Source organism: Pan paniscus, chromosome 18 (assembly GCF_029289425.2).
Source record: "Pan paniscus chromosome 18, NHGRI_mPanPan1-v2.0_pri, whole genome shotgun sequence".
Taxonomy (NCBI): Eukaryota; Metazoa; Chordata; class Mammalia; order Primates; family Hominidae; genus Pan; species Pan paniscus.
Genome location: NC_073267.2, coordinates 5,766,447 through 5,784,990, shown reverse-complemented (window position 1 = coordinate 5,784,990; position 18,544 = coordinate 5,766,447). Strand labels below are relative to the sequence as shown.

General features: G+C 51.3%; 1 protein-coding gene across 3 annotated transcripts in view; it reads right to left on the bottom strand.

The window, feature by feature from the left end:
* Positions 1–17,704, bottom strand: part of RBFOX1 (RNA binding fox-1 homolog 1) — a 2,479,284-nt gene extending 2,461,580 nt beyond the window's left edge. For 2 of the 3 annotated variants that reach the window (XM_063598326.1, XM_063598327.1), the window contains exon 1: positions 17,320–17,704. In XM_063598326.1, coding sequence (XP_063454396.1) covers positions 17,320–17,658 — 339 coding nt within the window. In that variant the 5' untranslated portion in view covers positions 17,659–17,704. The remainder of the gene's footprint in view (positions 1–17,319) is intronic. The other variant, XM_063598325.1, reaches the window with a different exon arrangement.
* Positions 17,705–18,544: the final 840 nt, after the last annotated feature.

Sequence of the window (18,544 nt, the reverse complement as noted above, 5' to 3'; positions counted from 1 at the left end):
CCCCATTTAAGACCCTGTAAACAGGGAGACCAAAGTCCGGAGTACTGGTCTGGTTTCCACACCTTCCTTAGATTTCCCTGTGTGTAAAATCCAACAACAATCTTTGACAAATTGCCTCCCCCAGGGGAGAAATGGAGGAAGTGTTAACTTTGCTTTTTTTTTTTCTTTTTTCAGACAGAGCCTCGCTCTGTCACCCAGGCTGGAGTGCAGTGGCGCCATCTCAGCTCACTGCAACCTCTGCCTCCTGAGCTCAAATGATTCTTGTGCCTCAGCCTCCCGAGTAGCTGGGACTACAGGCAGATGCCACCACACCGGGCTAATTTTTGTACTTTTAGAAGAGGCAGGGTTTCGCATATTGGCCAGGCTGGTATCGAACTCCTGGCCTCAAGTGATCCAACCCCCTCAGCCTCTCAAAGTGCTAGGATTACAGGCATGAGCCACCATGCCCAGCCACTTGGCTATTTTTTTTAACAGACAGCTTCGAGGTCCAGTATGAGTTCACAGATTAGGAAACAACACAGGCAAAGAAGAACACTTTGCATTCAAATAGCAGAATGTTTTCATCTTCAAAGAGCTCTCACCTGCCATCTAATCTTGTCTTCCTAGCAGTCCTGGGAGAGAAGCAGATGTGGTTTCCAATCCCACTTTCCAGAAGAGGAGACTGAGGCAGAGGCTTTGCAGACACACAGAGGACATGTGAGGACAGGTGAAGGTCATGGTCATTGTCAGCCCCCTCCCCCAACTTGACATTCCCAGATCTGGTGGACTTCCAGCCAGAGGAGACAGAAGGACTGGATCACTCAACTCTGCCATGGGTGCCAGGACCCAATTTTTCCCTGGCTAACTCGGTCACATCCTGTCTGGGATCTCCAACTACTACCCATCCCACAAGTCTCAGCTAAAACAGCAATTCAATGGGGAACTTTTTTCTGAGTCTCCAGGATTGGGCCAGGCCCTCTCCATGGCTCTCTGCCCTTCCCCTACTGCAAAACTTAGCACCTGTATGTCACTACTGGTTCGAACATGTGTCTTTCGTATGCTCTCCACGTTATCTGCAGCATCTGCCAAGAATAATAATGAATGGTAAAACCTAATCTCTATTGAGTGTCAATGATGCACTTTTAATGTGACATGTTATTCAATCCTCACTATATCTGCAAGAGTAGAAGCTATTAATAGCCAATTTTCAGATAAGAAAATCAAAGCACAGTTTCTGTAACTTACCCAAGCAGCTAGCTAGGAGGCAGCTCAGTTTGAGCCCAGGGAATCATATTCCAGAGACCGTGTTCTCAATTACTAGAGCAGGTACCTCCCCGGAATCTAGCAGGTGGTTAACGAGTCTTTGTGGAATAAATGAACAGAAGTACAAGCAGATGGAAGGATAAATACATGGATGGATAGATAGGTGGGTGGATGGATAGATGGGTGGGCGGGCAGGTGGACGAATGAATGCATGGTTGAGTCGGTGAAGGGATGGTTGAGTGGGTGGAGAAATGGATAAGTGGGTGAATGGGTGGAGGGATAGATAAATGGATGGACGGGTGGGTGGATAGATAGTTAGATGAGTGAATGGGTGGACAGATGCATGGGTAAGTAGATGGATAGATGGGTTGCTAGGTGGGTAGGTGGATGATAGCTGGGTGCACAAGAGAGTGGATTGGATGGATAGATGGGTGGGTGGGTGGATAGATGAGTAGGTGGGTGGATGGATGTATGCATGTCTGGATGGATGGATGGATGGATGGATGGATGGATGGATGGAAGTAGGTGGACGGATGGACGGACAGATGAACAGGTGGACTTGAGCATTTATTCGGGGTCCTCCAAAGAACTGAGTGATTTTCCTAGGGTGTGTCATCACCCGCAGGTGGGTGGGCAAGGGGGCTTGCCTCTGTAATACTCATGATTATGGGTAATGTTCAGCCTTAGTCACCACCCTCAGGACACTTTATTGACTAGGAAAGTCAAAACTGGTATTGACAACTAATGCAAATTACAGCTATAACTAACAGAAGATGTTGATCTGATGACAGCTGGGCAACCAATAATCAACTGGCTGTGTCACGTTACTGCCATGCTGGGCAGGTAGAGCCAGCGGTTCCTTAATCCCTCCATCACTTTGAGGATGCTTACCAAGACTTCCCCAACAATGGGGACAGAGATCTTATCAAATACTTGCAGTTCACCCCAAAAGGCTCACCCTCTTCGCTCCACCTGCACATGACCGTCAGCTCAAAGACATTTCCAGTCCTCCAGGTCAGCCCTTCTTCCAGCCTTTGAATTAACCCTGATGACTGCCTGTCCATTAGGTATCTTCACCTTTCATCACACAGCCTTTTCCAAGACTGTCCTTCAATCCAGCCCTCACTAAACGCTGGAACTGTTGTTGACAAAATCCAGAACAAGCTGGGTGGGGGATGCAGGTGGGAAGCAGGCTGTAGTAATGGGGCAAATTTCTAAGCAATCTCGAACACAGAAAAGAAACTGAACAGGTAAGAGAGAGGCAGTCAAGAGAAGTGTTAATTTTGCATAACTGAAGCTGAAGAAGATCAGAGGGGCATGGCAGACCACAAGATAAATATGATATAGACTCCTTTTTTAAAAAGTGTAAACATACACCCTTTCCTACTGACAACTAAGGTCTTTACTAAAGGCGAGTCAGAAAAACTGGGTATTTTATGCAATACAGTAAGAAGGCCCACAGGCAAGTATGTTCCTGACACCATCTTCTAGGGTAACCCCTGGGATTCTGGGTACACCTGTCCTAAAGTTGTCTCTCACTCATGCTGTTGGAGAACTACTGTGAGAGAAGAACCATGGTGAAGTGGTTAAGAGTGTACACCCAGCGACCAGCCAGGTGGCTTCAAACCATCACTATCTAATACTGAGAAAGTTACATAATGTTCCTTAGCCTCAACTTTCTCATCTGTAAAATGGGTATGCCATCCTTTATTAATCAAATTCTAGGTGAGCATATACTAAACACTAGAGACACAAATGAGAATCAGGAACAGGCATGGACCTGGCCCTCACAGTGACCACAGTCTTGAAGGGGAAGGATGACATGCACAGAAGTAGGAAGCTGTACCTGAGCTAGTGTCTACCACAGAGAGGCACCTGGTCTCATGAAAGCAGATAATAGGGGGTTGCTGTGACTGAGTCAGTGTGGCCAGGCTTCCCTGAGGATGTAGTGACTCCACTGTCAGTTGAGACCATGACCAGCTGAAGAGGCAGGGAGAGGGAAAATCTTTCCAGGCAGAAAGAGCAGGATGTGCAAAGGCCCTGTGGCAGGAAAAGAGCAAAGGAAGTGCAAGAGCCTGAAAGAGGCCACAGAGAGCAAGTGAACATGTGGATAATCACAGCACCCACCTCATACAGGACTTGCAAGAAATTGAGACCCTGTCTGTAACAGATTCAGCAATGACTAAATAGAAACTATCTCCTAAAAGCACAGGATGAGGCTCATTGGTGGTATTTCCCACGTGAGGCTGCCACGGACTCAGAGGCCAAGTTCAACCTGCCTGTAGACAACCTCCAAGCCAGCTGGACACATATACACCCTCAGGCTCAGGATACCCAGGACAGAGTCCTAGATGCTTGAAGTCATGATAAGTATCCAGAATGACACAGAATTCCAGCCAGGCATGGTGGCTCACGCCTGTAATCCCAGCACTTTGGGAGGCCGAGGTGGGTGGATCACCTGAGGTCAGGAGTTCAAGACCAGCCTGGCCAACATGGTGAAATTCCCTCTCTACTCAAAATACAAAAAAATTAGCTGGGTGTGGTTGTGGGTGCCTCTAGTCCCAGCTACTCAGGAGGCTGAGACAGGAGAATCGCTTGAACCCGGGAGGCAGAGACTGCAGTGAACCGAGATTGCACCATTGCACTGCAGCCTGGGCAACAAAAGTGAAATTCAGTCTCAAACAAGAAAGAAAGAAAAAAAAAAAGAATGACACAGAATTTGCTAAAGGGGAGAAAGGGCTTTCTTCCAAAGCTGAGCCTGGTTTCTACAGAGAGTCTTTCAGATGAAAATTAAGCAGCTCTTTGCAAGCACCTCAGAGGAGAACCCCTCACCCTGATGAATCAGGCACACCGGCGGTGGATCCAAGACAATTGGCTGCGTGCATGTGAACAAGCTTATGGTGGAAATGCAGTGCTTTATTTGTTTGGGGTGGTTTAATCACCAGGAGGGAGAAGCTTCTAAAGCAGCACTCAGAGGTGGCTGTTGCCTGGGTTTTCTGGAAGGGGGAGGTGGTGGGGATGAGGGCTTCCGTTTCATCTGCAGGCCCCTTGCAGAAGGAGCTGGGGAAAGCTTTGCAGCCATCTGCACACTGTTTGCCATCTTGTCTGGCTGGGCAGCCGAGCTCCAGATGGGGGCGGATGGGATAGCTCTTGCCACCGTATTTGGAGAGAGATGGCAGGGAAGTCAGCCCCCGTGAAGAAGACAGGAGCAGGCAGGCGCTGGACAGTGCTGCCCAGGCCCCTGGGGCTGAAGTGTCCAACCCCACAGCCTCTAGGTGCCACTAAAGCAGCCCAAGAGGATCTTCTCTGTCCATCTCCATCCTGGCACCTACAGACACTTGGAGAGAGTCCTTCACATGGGAAATCACAAATGCACACTGATACCCCCACACGGAACTCTCATACGTAGCAAGTGTAAAGATAGGATGCCAGTTAAACTTGAATTGCAGATAAACAACAAATCATTTTTTAGGGTAAGTAGGTCCCAAATATTGCATGGGATATACTTGCCCCCCAAAAAAATGGTTAATGAGAAATTCAGGTTTAACTGGACCTCCTGGAAAGCCTAACCCTGCATAAATACAACCTAGAGCTTGAAACTCACAGAGAAACCACAGCCGTGCTCACACATGTGCACAAACCCATATGCCTTAGAGAGTCAAGGGCTGTGATGAGGGTCCCCACCCTTCCACACTTCCCTGTCCTCTATCTGGGCTCAGAGTAAACAGAGGGTCACCTGGCATCCAGGTCTAAGCTGGGCTTGGAGGTGTCCTAATGAAGCAGGATGCTGACCTGCACTTCCCCAGCTCAGCGGGGGCTGCAGCCAGGCCTAGCTTCCAGTCTCAGGCCTAGAATACACAGCACAGCCCCAGACCTTGGCAAGAAGGCTTCATCTCAAAGGCCACTGGTTCAGGACCTATTAGGAGCCCCACTTCTTCTTTTTTTTTTTTTAAACTTGAAGTTAATTCCATTTAATTTATAGCTTATTTTATAATAGTATTTTATTAAGGAATTAATTTACATATAGTAAAATCACAAATCTAAACATACAGCATGAGGAGTGTTGACAAATGTATGCAGCTACATAACCATCATCCAGATCAAACTACAAAACATCTCAATCACCCCAGAAAATTTCCTCAGGCCCCTTTTCCATTCAATTTGAATTCCCCGCCCTCACTCCAAGCAGCCACTGTTCTGGTATCTATCATCAAATGCTAGTTTTGCCTGGAAGTGGCTTTAATATAAAAGGAATTAGATAGTATGTTATGTCTGAGAAGCCCCACTTCTTTCCTCTGTTTCTGCTGCCATCGCCCCAGTCTCTGACCCTGCCACTCAATCACTCTATAAACACAGCAGGTACTAGGGGTGGCTCTGGGCTCGGCACTAAGACAATGCCCCTGGTAAAGCCAGTCTAGCAATGACAGTCACCCACGTATCAGCAACAGCCCTGCCCCACACGTGCTGACTGCACACAAGGCCGGTGCCGTGAACGTGCTCTCAACAGTGATCTCACTGAACCCTCACGGCAGCTCTAGGATGCAGACAGTAGCATCACATTATCCCCATTTTACTTTTGAGGAAACTGAGGGCTGAAGAAGGCAAAGGCAGGCCTCGAGATCTGCAGTAACATTGCCAGGAATGTTTGAGAAAGCAAACTTCTCCAGAGTGAGGCAGTCTGCCAGAGCTCAGAAGCCAGAGTCCCTGTTAGCAGGGGCTGGAGGGACGGTTAGCAGGGTCTGCGGGGACAAGTGGGTAGGGGCTGGGACTCCCCCCGCCAGGACACCAAGGTGCAGATTAGTGTGAATAAAAGAAAGAGGGGCGGTCGTGCCATCATCTGCAGAAGATGATGTCTACAGAGGACAGTACCATGTGAGCCCTGGGGGAGCCGGATGACTGGATGGAATTTTGCACAGGATGCAAATTGAGCACAGATCCCCCTCTGATCCAGACAGCCCACCTCCAGGAACATCTCACAGAAATGCAGGCACAGAGCACCAAGTGACGTGTGTGAGGAAATTCATCAGAACACCGTCTGTGATTGGGAAAAGGCGGAAACCATCCAAAGACGTATCGGTGCAGGGCTGGTTAAACGAAGCTTGGTGCATCCACACGTCAGAATAACTGCTGGGAGAAGAAGGTGGTACCCAGGTTCCAACGTGAGACAATGTCAAAGACATGCTGCCTGAAAAGCAGGCTTTCCAAAGAATGAATATAGCATTATTCCATTTTTATTTTTTTAAAAAGGTTACAATAAGCACTTATGTGCAAATACATGTGCTTGCGTGCACAGAGGAAAAAGGTGTGGACAGGAACAGAAAACCAAACACTGCATGTTCTCACTCATAAGTGGGAGTTGAACAATGAGAACACATGGACACAGAGAGGGGAACAACATACACCAGGGCCTGTCGGGGGTGAGGGACAAGGGGAGGGAGAGCGTTACGACAAATGCCTAATGCATGCGGGGCTTAAAACCTAGATGATGGGTTTATAGGTGCAGTAAACCACCATGGCACATGTATACCTATGTAACAAACCTGCACATTCTGCACATGTATCCCAGAACTTAAAAAATAAGAATAAAAGATGTGGGAAGGTATACCCCAACCCTCCCCAGTGTTACCTCTGAGAACCAAGATCAAGAAAAGCAAATCAAAAGGAAGTTTTGCTTTTTGTTTTCTATATAAATTCTTTTTTCTTTTGTTTTTGTTGAGACATGGTCTTGCTCTATTGCCCAGGCTGGAGTCCAGGGACACAATCTCGGCTCACTGCAACCTCCTCCTCACCGCGACCTCCTCCTCACCGCGACCTCCTCCTCACCGCGACCTCCTCCTCACCGCGACCTCCTCCTCACTGCGACCTGCTCCTCACTGCGACCTGCTCCTCACTGCAACCTCCTCCTCACCGCGACCTCCTCCTCACTACAACCTCCTCCTCACTGTAAGCTCCCCACCGCGGCCTCCTCCCCACCGCGACCTCCTCCCCACCGCGACCTCCTCCTCACCGCAGCCTCCTCCCCACCGCAACCTCCTCCCCACCACGGCCTCCTCCTCACTGCAGCCTCCTCCCCACCGCAACCTCCTCCCCACCGCAGCCTCCTCCTCACCGCAGCCTCCTCCTCACTGCAGCCTCCTCCCCACTGCAACCTCCTCCCCACTGCAGCCTCCTCCCCACTGCGACCTCCTCCCCACCGCGACCTCCTCCCCACCGCAACCTCCTCCCCACCGCAACCTCCTCCTCACCGCGACCTCCCCCTCACTGCAAGCTCCTCCTCACTGCAACCTGCTGCTTCTGGGTTCAAGCGATTCTCTTGCCTCAGCCTCACAAATAACTAGGATTACAGGTGGGCACCACCAAGCCCGGCTAACTTTTGTATTTTTTGTAGAGACAGGGTTTCACTATTTTGGCCAAGCTGGTCTCGAATTCCTGGCCCGCCCACCTCGACCTCCAAAAGTGCTGGGAATACAGGTGTGAGCCACCGCACCTGGCCTGCATTGCTTGAATTCTTTACAAATGAACAAATAATAATTTGTATTTTTAATAAGCAGAACAAAAACTAACAAATTATACTCAGACCACATAGACTCTCTCATCTGGCCCAATTCCAAGAGTCCAAGGCAGGAAAGGCAGAAGGCAGGGGCTTACCGCTACATCAGGACAACATAGAACAGAGTCAGAAAAGAAAAACATGAATGGATCAGTCAAGGGGGCCGTGCACGTCCCCTCCCAGGCACCTACACCTTGCAACTTAAGCCGACAGGCTTTCAAGCCACAGAGTCTTCCTCCCCAGAGACTAGCAAGGACACAAGCCCCGGCCAGGCCCCTCCGGGAGGACGGTCTGAGCGACAAGGTGGGGGGCACACTCAGGGGTGGCAGGAGGAAAGGGGGACACGAAGCCAAGGAAACCAGGGCACCCCATGCTTCCTGAAGGCCCCCAGAACACGGTGCCACACAGAGCCCCTGCGTACCTGTTTCTACAACAGCCTGAACACAAGGAAAAGGAAAACACACAAAGCCCAGCCTCACCTGGAGCAGGTTAAATAAAGGTGTGTGACTTTGTCTTCATGTCCTTTGGAATTGGAAATCCAAGCTTCCTCTTCCGTGCCTTTAAGGTCCTGGCTGCTGCCCCACAGCTCCCTTCTCTTCCCTCCTCCTCTTGTCCTCTTTTGTGTTTTTTTGAGACGGAGTCTTGCTCTGTTGTCCAGGCTGGAGTGCACTGGCACAATCTCAGCTCACTGCAACCTCCACCTCCCGGGTTCAAGCAATTCTCGTGGCTCAGCTTCCCGAGTAGCTGGGATTATAGGTGTCCACACATCGCCCAGCTAATTATTGTATTTTTAGTAAAGACAGGCTTTCAACATGTTGGCCAGGCTGGTCTCAAACTCCTGACCTCAGGTGATCCGCCCACCTTGGCCTCCCAAAGTGCTGGGATTACAGGTGTGAGCCACCGTGCCCGGCCCTCTTGTCCTAACTCTGCCATCTCTTTGCAGTCTCCCCCGAGCAGCTTGTCCTGGGCACACCCTGCCCCCCCTTTCAGAGCTGCACTCTCAGACCACCCCCCAAGCGCTCCACGGCCCTGGCTCCTGCCCCAGGGCTCTGATCCTCAGCTGGTGAGGTCTAGAGGGTCAGAGGGAGCCCTAGAGAAGCTAAGGCAGGAGCCCTGTGCTGGGCTGTGGGTGACCTGCCCCCTTCCAGCTGGGGCCGAATAGAAGGGGAAAGGCTGCCCCCAGAATACAGGGCTCTCAGAGGCCCTGGGGATCTGGGCTGGCAGTCAGGAGGACTGTCACCTCAGTGCAGTTGCCTGCAAGGAAGGCTGTGCAGGAAGCTGCATGTTGCTCAGAGAACAAAAAAAGGAAATTAAATGCACCATCTGGTTATTAGCAAGAGCTTTTGAGGCAAACACTTAAATATGCATGCCTAGACATTATAAAACTTGGGGGAAATGTTAATTTCCATAACGCCAGTTGTTATGCTCTCAGAAACCATTCTTTTATCTCCCTTCCTAGTAATTTGGGGGCTCCATCCCTCAGAGTGGCAGTGCCAAGACAGCTGGCCTCACTGGGTTTTGTAAGCTGTGCAAGGTGAGATCCCAAGCCCTTGCCTGGAGACCCATCTTAGGAAAATTTTAGAACAGGGCAACAAGTTGCCATTTCCTCCCTCCTTTCTCTTCCCCATACAAAAATCAGAAAGCACCCTAGCCCAGTGCCCAGCCACAGTGGTGAGGAAACCCCACTCAAAATCCTGGGTTGTGCCCCTGATACCAAAGACCTGCAGAATTGGGACTCACCTGCTCCAACCCTAGACCAGACCTGTGTACATTTCAAGGGTGGCTGGACTCATGGCCGCCTGGGATGTCAGGGTGGTACAAAGTCCTCTTAACCTAAGACTGTCGGGGTACAAGGATCAGCATTTTTTTTCTTTCTCTCGAGGGCCAGATGGTAAATAGTTCAGCATTGCAGGCCATAGGTCTCTGTCCCAACTATTCAACTCTCCAATGTAGCAGGAAAGCAGCCACAGACAATATGCACTGAAATAGGTGTGGCTGTGTTCCAATAAAACTTTATTTGTATGAACAGGCAGGGGGCTGTCTCTGGCCTGTGGGCTGTAGCCTGCCTCCTCTGCTACAGCGTGATCTCCAAGGACCGATCCATCTTGTAGACCAGCAGCTGGCACACAGGAGCTGCTCAGATACTTGAAGGAGGAATGGAGAAGGCGAGCAGCCCCCAGTGCACAGATGTGAGGGTCTCCCAGCAGCACCATCCTTTGCCATCTCACGCGGAGGGACAAAGCCAGGGCAGGGCTCTCCACCAAGGCTGGGTTCTCCTCCAAGGAAATGTGATAACAGGACAGAAAGCACCATGGAAGGATAGGGGCTTTGGAGTCCCACAAACCACAGTTTGCAAGACCAGGAGCATCCTGCACTTCCTTGCACACATCCTGGGTGGGTGCTGGAGCATCTAGACTTAGAGTGAATCTTTTCTTCTCCCCCAACTGGCCTCCATTACACTTCCAGCAACAATGTGGTGTATGTACACAATGGAATATTATTCAGCCTTCAAAAAGAAGGAAATCCTGCCATTTGAGACAACATGGATGAGCCTGGAGGATATTATGTTAAGTGAAATAAGCCAGGCACAGAACGACAAATACCAACTGATCTCACTTACATGTGGAATCTAAAAAAGTTGAACTCAGCGAGGCATGGTGGCTCATGTCTGTAATCCCAGCACTTTGGGAGGCTGAGGCCGGCAGACTGCTTGAGCCCAGGAGTTCGGGACCAGCCTGCATAACATAGCAAGACCCCATCTCTACAAAAAATACAAAAATTAGTGGAGCGTGGTGGTGCATGCCTGTACTCCCAGATACTCAGGAGGCTGAGGTGGAAGGATTGATTGAGCTTGGGAGGTCAAGGCTGCAGTCAGCCAAGATCACACCCCTGCACTACAGCCTGGGCAATAAAATGAGATTGTCTCAAAAAAAAAAAAAGAAAGAAAAAGAACTTAAAAAAGTTTAATTCATAGAAGCAGAGTAGAATGATGGTTGTCAGGGTGGGGAAGTGGGCAGATGCCAAAGGACACAGAATGTAATTTTTAGAGAGGAAGAATAAGTTCAAGAGATCCATGGGACAACATGGTACCTACAGTTAATAACAACATATCATACACTTGGAAATCACTAAGAGAGTAGATTTTTTAAGTGTTCTCACCACAAAAAAATAAGTCGAGGAGGTGATATGTTATTTAGCTTGATTTAGCCATTTCGTAATGTATACATACTTCAATCACATCATGTTGTATACCCTCTTATACATAATTTTTGTCAATTCAATAAATTCAACAACTCCAAAAAACAAGATACTCTCTTTACAAAAATAATTATTAAAAATAAAATTCAGAATTTTATTTATTTACCTATTTTGAAACAGAGTCTCGCTCTGTCACCCAGGCTGGCTGAAGTGCAGTGGTGCGATCTCGGCTAACTGCAACCTCTGTCTCCCAGGTTCAAATGATTCTCCTGCCTCAGCCTCCCAAGTAGCTGGGATTACAGGTGTGTGCCATCACACCTGGCTAATTTTTGTATTTTTAGTAGAGACAGTTTCGCCATGTTGGCCAGGCTGGTCTTGAACTCCTGCCCTTGGGTGATCCACCGGCCTCAGCCTCCCAAAGTGCTGGTATTACAGGTGTGAGCCACTGGGCCCGGCCAGAATATAAAAGATTGCTTAATTCAACTAAAACATTAAAACACAGATTATTTCTATAAGTGGTAATTTCTCTAATATGTTTTGGTCAAAATAGTCTCCTTACCCATCCACGATTAAATGGTTAATTGACATTTGACTGGATTTTGATGAAGTTTTCAAATCATGATTGACTTTTCCAATGTATAGTAAAATGTGTTTGAAAATATTTCATTAAAATTAATATTTAAAAATGGTCAGGCATGGTGGCTCATGCCTATAATCCCAGCACTTTGGGAGGCCAAGGTGGGCTGATCACTTGAGGTCAGGAGTTTGAGACCAACCTGGCCAAACCTCATCTCTACTAAAAATACAAAAGTTAGTCGGGCATGGTGGTGCGCACCTGCATTTCCAGCTACTTGGGAGGCTGAGGCAGGAGAATCCTTTGAACCTGGGAGGTGGGTTCCCCAGGCTTAGAGCAAAACCCCCATCTTGTCTGTCTCTACTCTCATCCCAGGCAATCGCAGTCATTTCCACAGCCTCAACCACTGTCTACCTGGGATGCCTCCCAAGCCGGAGTCTCCAGCCCAAACCTGCCTTCCTAGCCCCAGACCCATCTGTCCTGGCACACATTGCCCCCTGGGTCCCAAGCAACCTCAGCCAATGAGTCCAACGTCAACTTCCTGTCCTTGCCTGACACTGTCAGCCCTGAGATCAGACTTGACAATTCACCTCCAGTACCTGATAGGTCCATCAGTCCTTTGGAACATATCCCACAAACATTCCCCAAACCAGGCACCGGACTCCACACATCAACACCATCATGTGAGTCGCCTGCATCCCTGGCAGGGACCCCTGTCCCAGCCTCCAACTCATCCTGTACCTTGAGTTCTGTGTCACATTCCAGAGGCCACAAGAAGAAAAATGACCACCTTAATGAAATTAGAAGAATTGAGAAGACATTTCCCTACGGTCCAAAGTCTTTCCAACTGAGAAACACATATCAAGATCCAGCCGGCCAGCCCTGCGGTTAAATGTTCCTGAAATAATTAAAGCCCAGGGCAACACAGCCCCCACTCCACAAGTACTCCCAGCACAGTAAGACTTGCTTCCCTGCAGGGCTTGAAATGTCCAGTGTGTACCCTGCCTCTCTCTGTCATAGCTAATAGGAATGTGCTCCGTGTCTTCTTCCTTCTCAAAGGACCGTCCACCAACCTGTGCAGGCAGCACTTTCGGCCAAAGGGGGATGCGAGAACTTCCCACCATTTCCCACTTACGCACTGCATTCCTCAGGAGCCTGCCTCACAAATTACAAGAGCGCCAAGGCAGACACACCACGTTCCAGCGGGTGGCCATGTCTTCATGTCAGCTTGAAAGATCATTGCCAGGGAAATATCTATATCTCAGCAGAGAGAGCTTCAGCCTCTGTAGTCCAGCTGTGCTCAAATGGAAATCCAAAAACCCAGAGGTTGGTCCAAACACCCTATCTCAGGGAGTCGGCTCTGCAAGTCCCCAGTATGGGAGTGAACTGGGTAGGCCACCTACCCTGCCTGCCCACATCCCTGCCTCCTGGAATCCTGGACCCTGAGAACCAGGCGGATGTGGTGGGGAACAGGCAAGTCTTGTGCAGAAAGCCAAGATGCCACCCAAATCCACTCTGCAGTCTAGGTGGGTGATAGTCTGCTCTGCACCACACCAGTGCATGAGGGGATGGAGGATGGAGTCTAGACGAGCCAAATGTAAAAAGATATTGCCCAAGTATTTTGTGCTTTGTCTGTGTTATAATGCTATGCCCAGCCCAGCATGGTGGCTCACACCTGTGATCTCAGCACCTTGGGAGGCCGAGGCAGGCAGATCACCTCAGGTCAGGAGTTTGAGACCAGCCTGGCCAACGTGGTGAAACCTCATATCTACCAAAAATACAAAAATTAGCCGGCTGTGGTGGTGGGGACCTGTAATCCCAGCTACTCCGGAGGCTGAGGCAGGAGAATCACTTGAGCCCAGGAGGTGGAGGTTGCAGTGAGCGGAGATCATGCCACTGCACTCCAGCCTGGGCAACAGAGTAAGACTCCATCTTAAAAAAAATAAAAATAAATAAATGCTATGCCCAGCATTTTCCATGTACTGTCTTATTATCTCAGTAAATCCCATATAACCTTCCTATGAAAGTGTATCTCATTTATCTCCATTTTATAGATGAGAAAACTGAGGCCCCTGGAGTAGCATTAATTTTCCAAGACCTCATGGCTCATAAAGGGTACAGCAGGGACCCAAGCTCAACACTGTCACCCTCAAACATTTCCACAAGTGTAGACCAATGGCTCTCAACTGGGGTGGTTTTGCTCATGTACCACTCCCTTGCTCCATGGCATTTGAAACCATCTGGAGACATCTGGGGTAGCCATAGCTGGGAGGCGGGAATGGCACCTAGAGGATGGAGACCACAGATGCCGCTAACCATCCTACAATACACGGGACAGCCCCCACCAGCACCACGAATGGTCTCACCCCAAGTGTTGTGACGGTGCCAAAGCTGAGAAACCCAGGTTTCTCCTCAGCAAGAAGGAAAATACCTGCAACACGGATGCTCCTCTACAGGAGCCCCAGGCTGACAACAACCTTCCTGATCTCGTTTCAACCCTGGATGCTTTTATCTGGTGCGTCCATCAGGGATTTCAGTGACTCCAGTGAGTTATTACCCTTGAATGCTCGGTTCCACCTGACAACACAGAAATCTCTGCCGAGGTGCCTGGTCTTGGGGAAGGCTCAACAAATGGTTAAGGTTGATAACCAAATACCTAGGAGAGACTTCTCTCTCCCTCCAGGAACAGCTGTGGGTCAGACACACCCTGGGATCATTCACAAGCGGTCAATAAAGGCTTGGGGAGGGCCAGGTTTTCTAGGCCTTCACAATGGGGTGGGTGTTTGTGGATACACAAGAAGCCAGTGAAACTTCTCATATTGGCAGGAAATCAATGCCCCCCACCCTCCACCCCCCACCACGTCCCCACCATAAACACATGCGCTGCAGCAGGACTTGGCACTCAGGGGCTCCTGGGGGCCCGATTTATCTGCTAAAACATCCTCTAGCCACCACCGAATAAAGCAACCCCGTGCCACCCAACCACAAGAGCACAGCCTGGGAGCCACTCCAAGGGACACCCAGTCACATTAAAACCTCAGCCATCCAGAGCACCAGGCCTGGTGATGAGAAAGAACATTTTATCCTTAAAAGCATCTGAATGCCCATGCTGCTTCTTGCAGAGAAAAGTCCAAAATAATCTGCTATTAAAGAACGAGGATGGTTTTGACATTTTTACCAAGCTAATGGTCTACGTAGACAAAATATCATAAAAGGGCACTCTGTTCTTCTTGATCCACTCAGACATGGCCTGTGAGTGAAGAAACGGGCTCTCTTCCTCAAAGAAATCACTGCTGATCCTCACACCAGCCTGACACTGCTTCATGGGTTCTTCAAAGAGTATTCCCATAGAAACTAAAAAGGAAGAGGAATGTGTCTGGCGGGCATTGTGGGCAGCGGTGGGCTTTGGGCCAAATTTTAAGTTTGAAAATCAAGATTCCCTCTTTTCGAGGGGCCGCCGGACTGAGCAGATACAGACACCATGAAAAGAGGGTGGCATATTCAGATTCAGGAAACAAGGATGGTTTCTGTTCAGTTCCTGCATCATCCTTCAGGTCATGAAATTCACATTTCCCTCTGTGGACCAAGAAATTCAGTGGGATTTCTGCCTTTTAAATATTTCATTATCAATATACCATCCTTTTAGCCTCCAGAAAGCATTTTAATGGAGATTCTGGCTTAAGACACTTGTGGGTCTGTCTGTCTCTCTCTCTCTCTCTCTTTTCCTTGAAACAGGGTCTCACTTTGTCACCTAGACTGGAGTGCAGTGGCATGATCACAGCTCACTGCAGCTGGACCTTCCAGGCTCTAGCAATCCTCCCACCTCAGCCTCCCAAGTACTTGGGACTACAGGCACACACCATCATACCTGGCTTTTATTTTATTATTATTATTATTATTTTGGTAGATGCGAGGCTTCACCACGTTGCCCAGGCTGGTCTTAAACTCCTGGGCTCAAGCAATCCTCCCCCTTCGGCCTCTCAAAGTGCTGGAATTATTGGCTTGAGCCACCACGCCCGGCCAAGAACCTTGTCTCTTGTGATGCACCCCAGAACAAAACATCACTGCAAAAACACACCAAGGCATAAGTTTCAGTCCTAAGTCCCATTTATCCACCATACACTATGTGCCAGGCACAACGCTAAGGGCTTCTATGGACGAGCTTCCCTTAATATCAGCAGTAACAACCCCAGGCAATGGGGCCTGTTGACAGATCCATTTGCCACTGAAGACAGTAAGGCTCAGAGAGGGTAACTGGTGTGTGCCATGTCAGCCAGCTAAGGAGGGGCATTACCAGGATGCAAACCTCAGCTGCCTGGCTCCACACTCACGATCCCTAGGTCCCACTACACTTGGTCACTCCACTGCATTCTAGTATCCTGGTCTTTGGCAGAGTCCACGTAAAAGAGGGAGGTAGAGGGAGTGAGAGGGACTTCACGCAATAAAGTTTCCTGGCGTTACACTGCCGCCGTAATTGTGTCCCCGACCAGGACCTCTCCCTTCTCATCCTTTCCGTGATTGGCCCTGGAAAACCTTCCAGAGAACTGTCCTCCTTCTCCCGGGATCTCAGAGAAAATTCACCTGAGTTCAGTGTCCAGGTGACCCAAGCTCTGAATGCAGTAACGTGCACGGGGAGATGAGGATGTCACCATGAGCAAGCCTCCCACACAGCATCCGGGAGCAACCCCAAGACTAGGCAGGGGGGGCTCTGAGGCAGCCCATGGCGAGGAGGGCTGCCCGTGCTGCCCAAATGGGTTCAGAATGAAGGCCGCCCTCTCTCCCATGTGGGGCTCATTAACCACGAATCAAATTATTAAGACAAGCTCAGCTGAGCAAATGGTCAAACATAAAAACATTTGGAAGGAACGAAGAGGTCAACCCCATTATCCATCAAAAACCATCAAGGTGGCGGCCCTCACTGAGGGGTACAGCTCTCCAGGGGGCCCTCATCTGCCCTCCAAACCCACGTGCCTCCCCAGTGGAAGGCCAGCAAAGCCACACAGGAAGAGTTGGGGTAGGAAAGCAGAAAGTGAACCCCAGGAGGCCAGGCTGGCCACGGAGCCCCATCCCACACACACGGGCCCGGTGACCCAGGGGCCCACGTGTGCAGGACACCGGGAGCTCACAGGGACAGCGCCCCGGGGGATGCAAGGAACTTTGCCTCTGTGTCCCTCTCTGTAGGGATGGAAAGAGGAGAGCGATTTCTGGGATGGAAGCCATCTGCCTCCTCAACTCTCGCTGCCCAACCAGAAAGGGAAGAAAAACAGGAAGATGCGGGGCAGGTGAGGAGCTGGGTGAGCGCCGCCAGCCCGCAGCCCAGCAGAGCAGGGCTTGGCCAAGCCTGGCGCCAGGGACTTCCCCCCTTCCCCCACCACAAGCCCCTCGCCAGATGGGACCGACAAAGTCCCAGACAGATGCCCCAGACAGGATGCCCAGCGCAACCCCCGCCCCTTCCCCTGCTGTGGGCCCCCAGGACGCGGGGCTCCCCCTCCCCTTTTGGCCAGCCGCAGAGTCCAACGGGGCTCCTGGCCAGGGACGTCGTGGGAGAATCAGGAAGTCGAAGCCACACAGCCGAGAAGGGGCAGCTGGCGTCTCGGAGGCCGTCACAAGCTGTCACTCCGCGCCCGCCGGAGTTGCCACTCAGTTACCAACTTCAACCCGGGGCCGGCCACGGAGCCTCCCGCAGCCCCTACCCCGCGTCCCCGGCACCCCCGCGCCCCCGGCACCCCCGGACCCCCGCGCCCGCGTCACTTACTCCTCTGCCGTCGCCACCTGTCTGGGTGCCGGTCTCCTCCCTGCCCGGCCGCGGCGCGTCCTCCCCGTCCTCGCAGTCCTCGGGCTGTGCGCTTCCCCCCTCCAGCCCCAGCCGCAGCCTCTTCTCCTCGGGAGGCACGTCGTCCTCCTCCCTCCTGGGCCGGCCATCCCTGCCTCGGGGCTTGCCAGTGGCTTCGGAGCTGCCGGAAGGGCTGGCCATGGCTCCGGGGGCTCTGCCTGCACTTGGGGAAGAGGAAGGACCCGGCGCGAGCGGCCTCTCGGCGGAGCTGGGGCGTCTGAGCGCGGGCTCGGTGGGTCCGCGCGGCGCGGCGCTGGGCATCGGGGCCGGCGCGGGCTCCTCCGCGGGCCGCTCCTGGCTCTCTGGCGCCCTCTGCTGGCCGCTCGCGCGCACCGCGGACACGCCGGGCCTGGGCCTGCGCTGCGCTCACCTGCCCCGGCCCAGGCGATCGCTGTCCCCTACCCGTGGCCAGACCCGCTCCGGCCAGGCCGTGCACCTCCTCCCCGCCCCAGCCAGGTTGCACCCCGATGGTCTCCCTGCCCAAGGAGGAGAGAAGAGAAGGGACGCCCCGAGAGGGTGGACATGGGCCACAGCCACCTTGTCTTTGCTCTTACCCTGTGTCTTGCATGATTTGGAGGTGGTGGGAAAACCGAGGCTGCTCAAAACTCGTGGAGAATTCCGCCTGCAGGATGACATGAATGCACCTTCGCATTGCCTACCAACAGATCTTTTTTGAGCATCACTGTGGACCAGGCGTGGTGATGGGGGAGGGGATATTGTGGTGAACATGACAGGCATTGCCTTCACCCAGTGGGGCTCAGCGCTGGGTGAGAAGGCATTGAGAATGGACATTGTGAATTGGGCAAAAGGAGGCCAAGGAGAAGTGCTGGGTGCATGGGAACTGAAAAAGACAGGAGGCTCAGCAGGTCTTGGAGCTGGGAGAGGGACAACAGCAGCGGCTGTTCCAAAGGATGCAACAGCTGAGAGAGGTCTCAGAGTTGTTCTCAGCCCAGTGGAGGGTGTTCAGGCAGAGGGAACAGCGTGTGCAAAATCCCAGAGGCTGGGAAAGAAGCAGAAAGAGGACTGTGGGGCTGGAGCATGGTGGGCAAGGGGAGAGAGGTGTGGTGGATGGACAGATTGCCTGGGACCCAGCCGTGCAGGGACAGAGGAGATAGGGGATCCTTGCAGGCCCCCAGCCAGGGCTCAG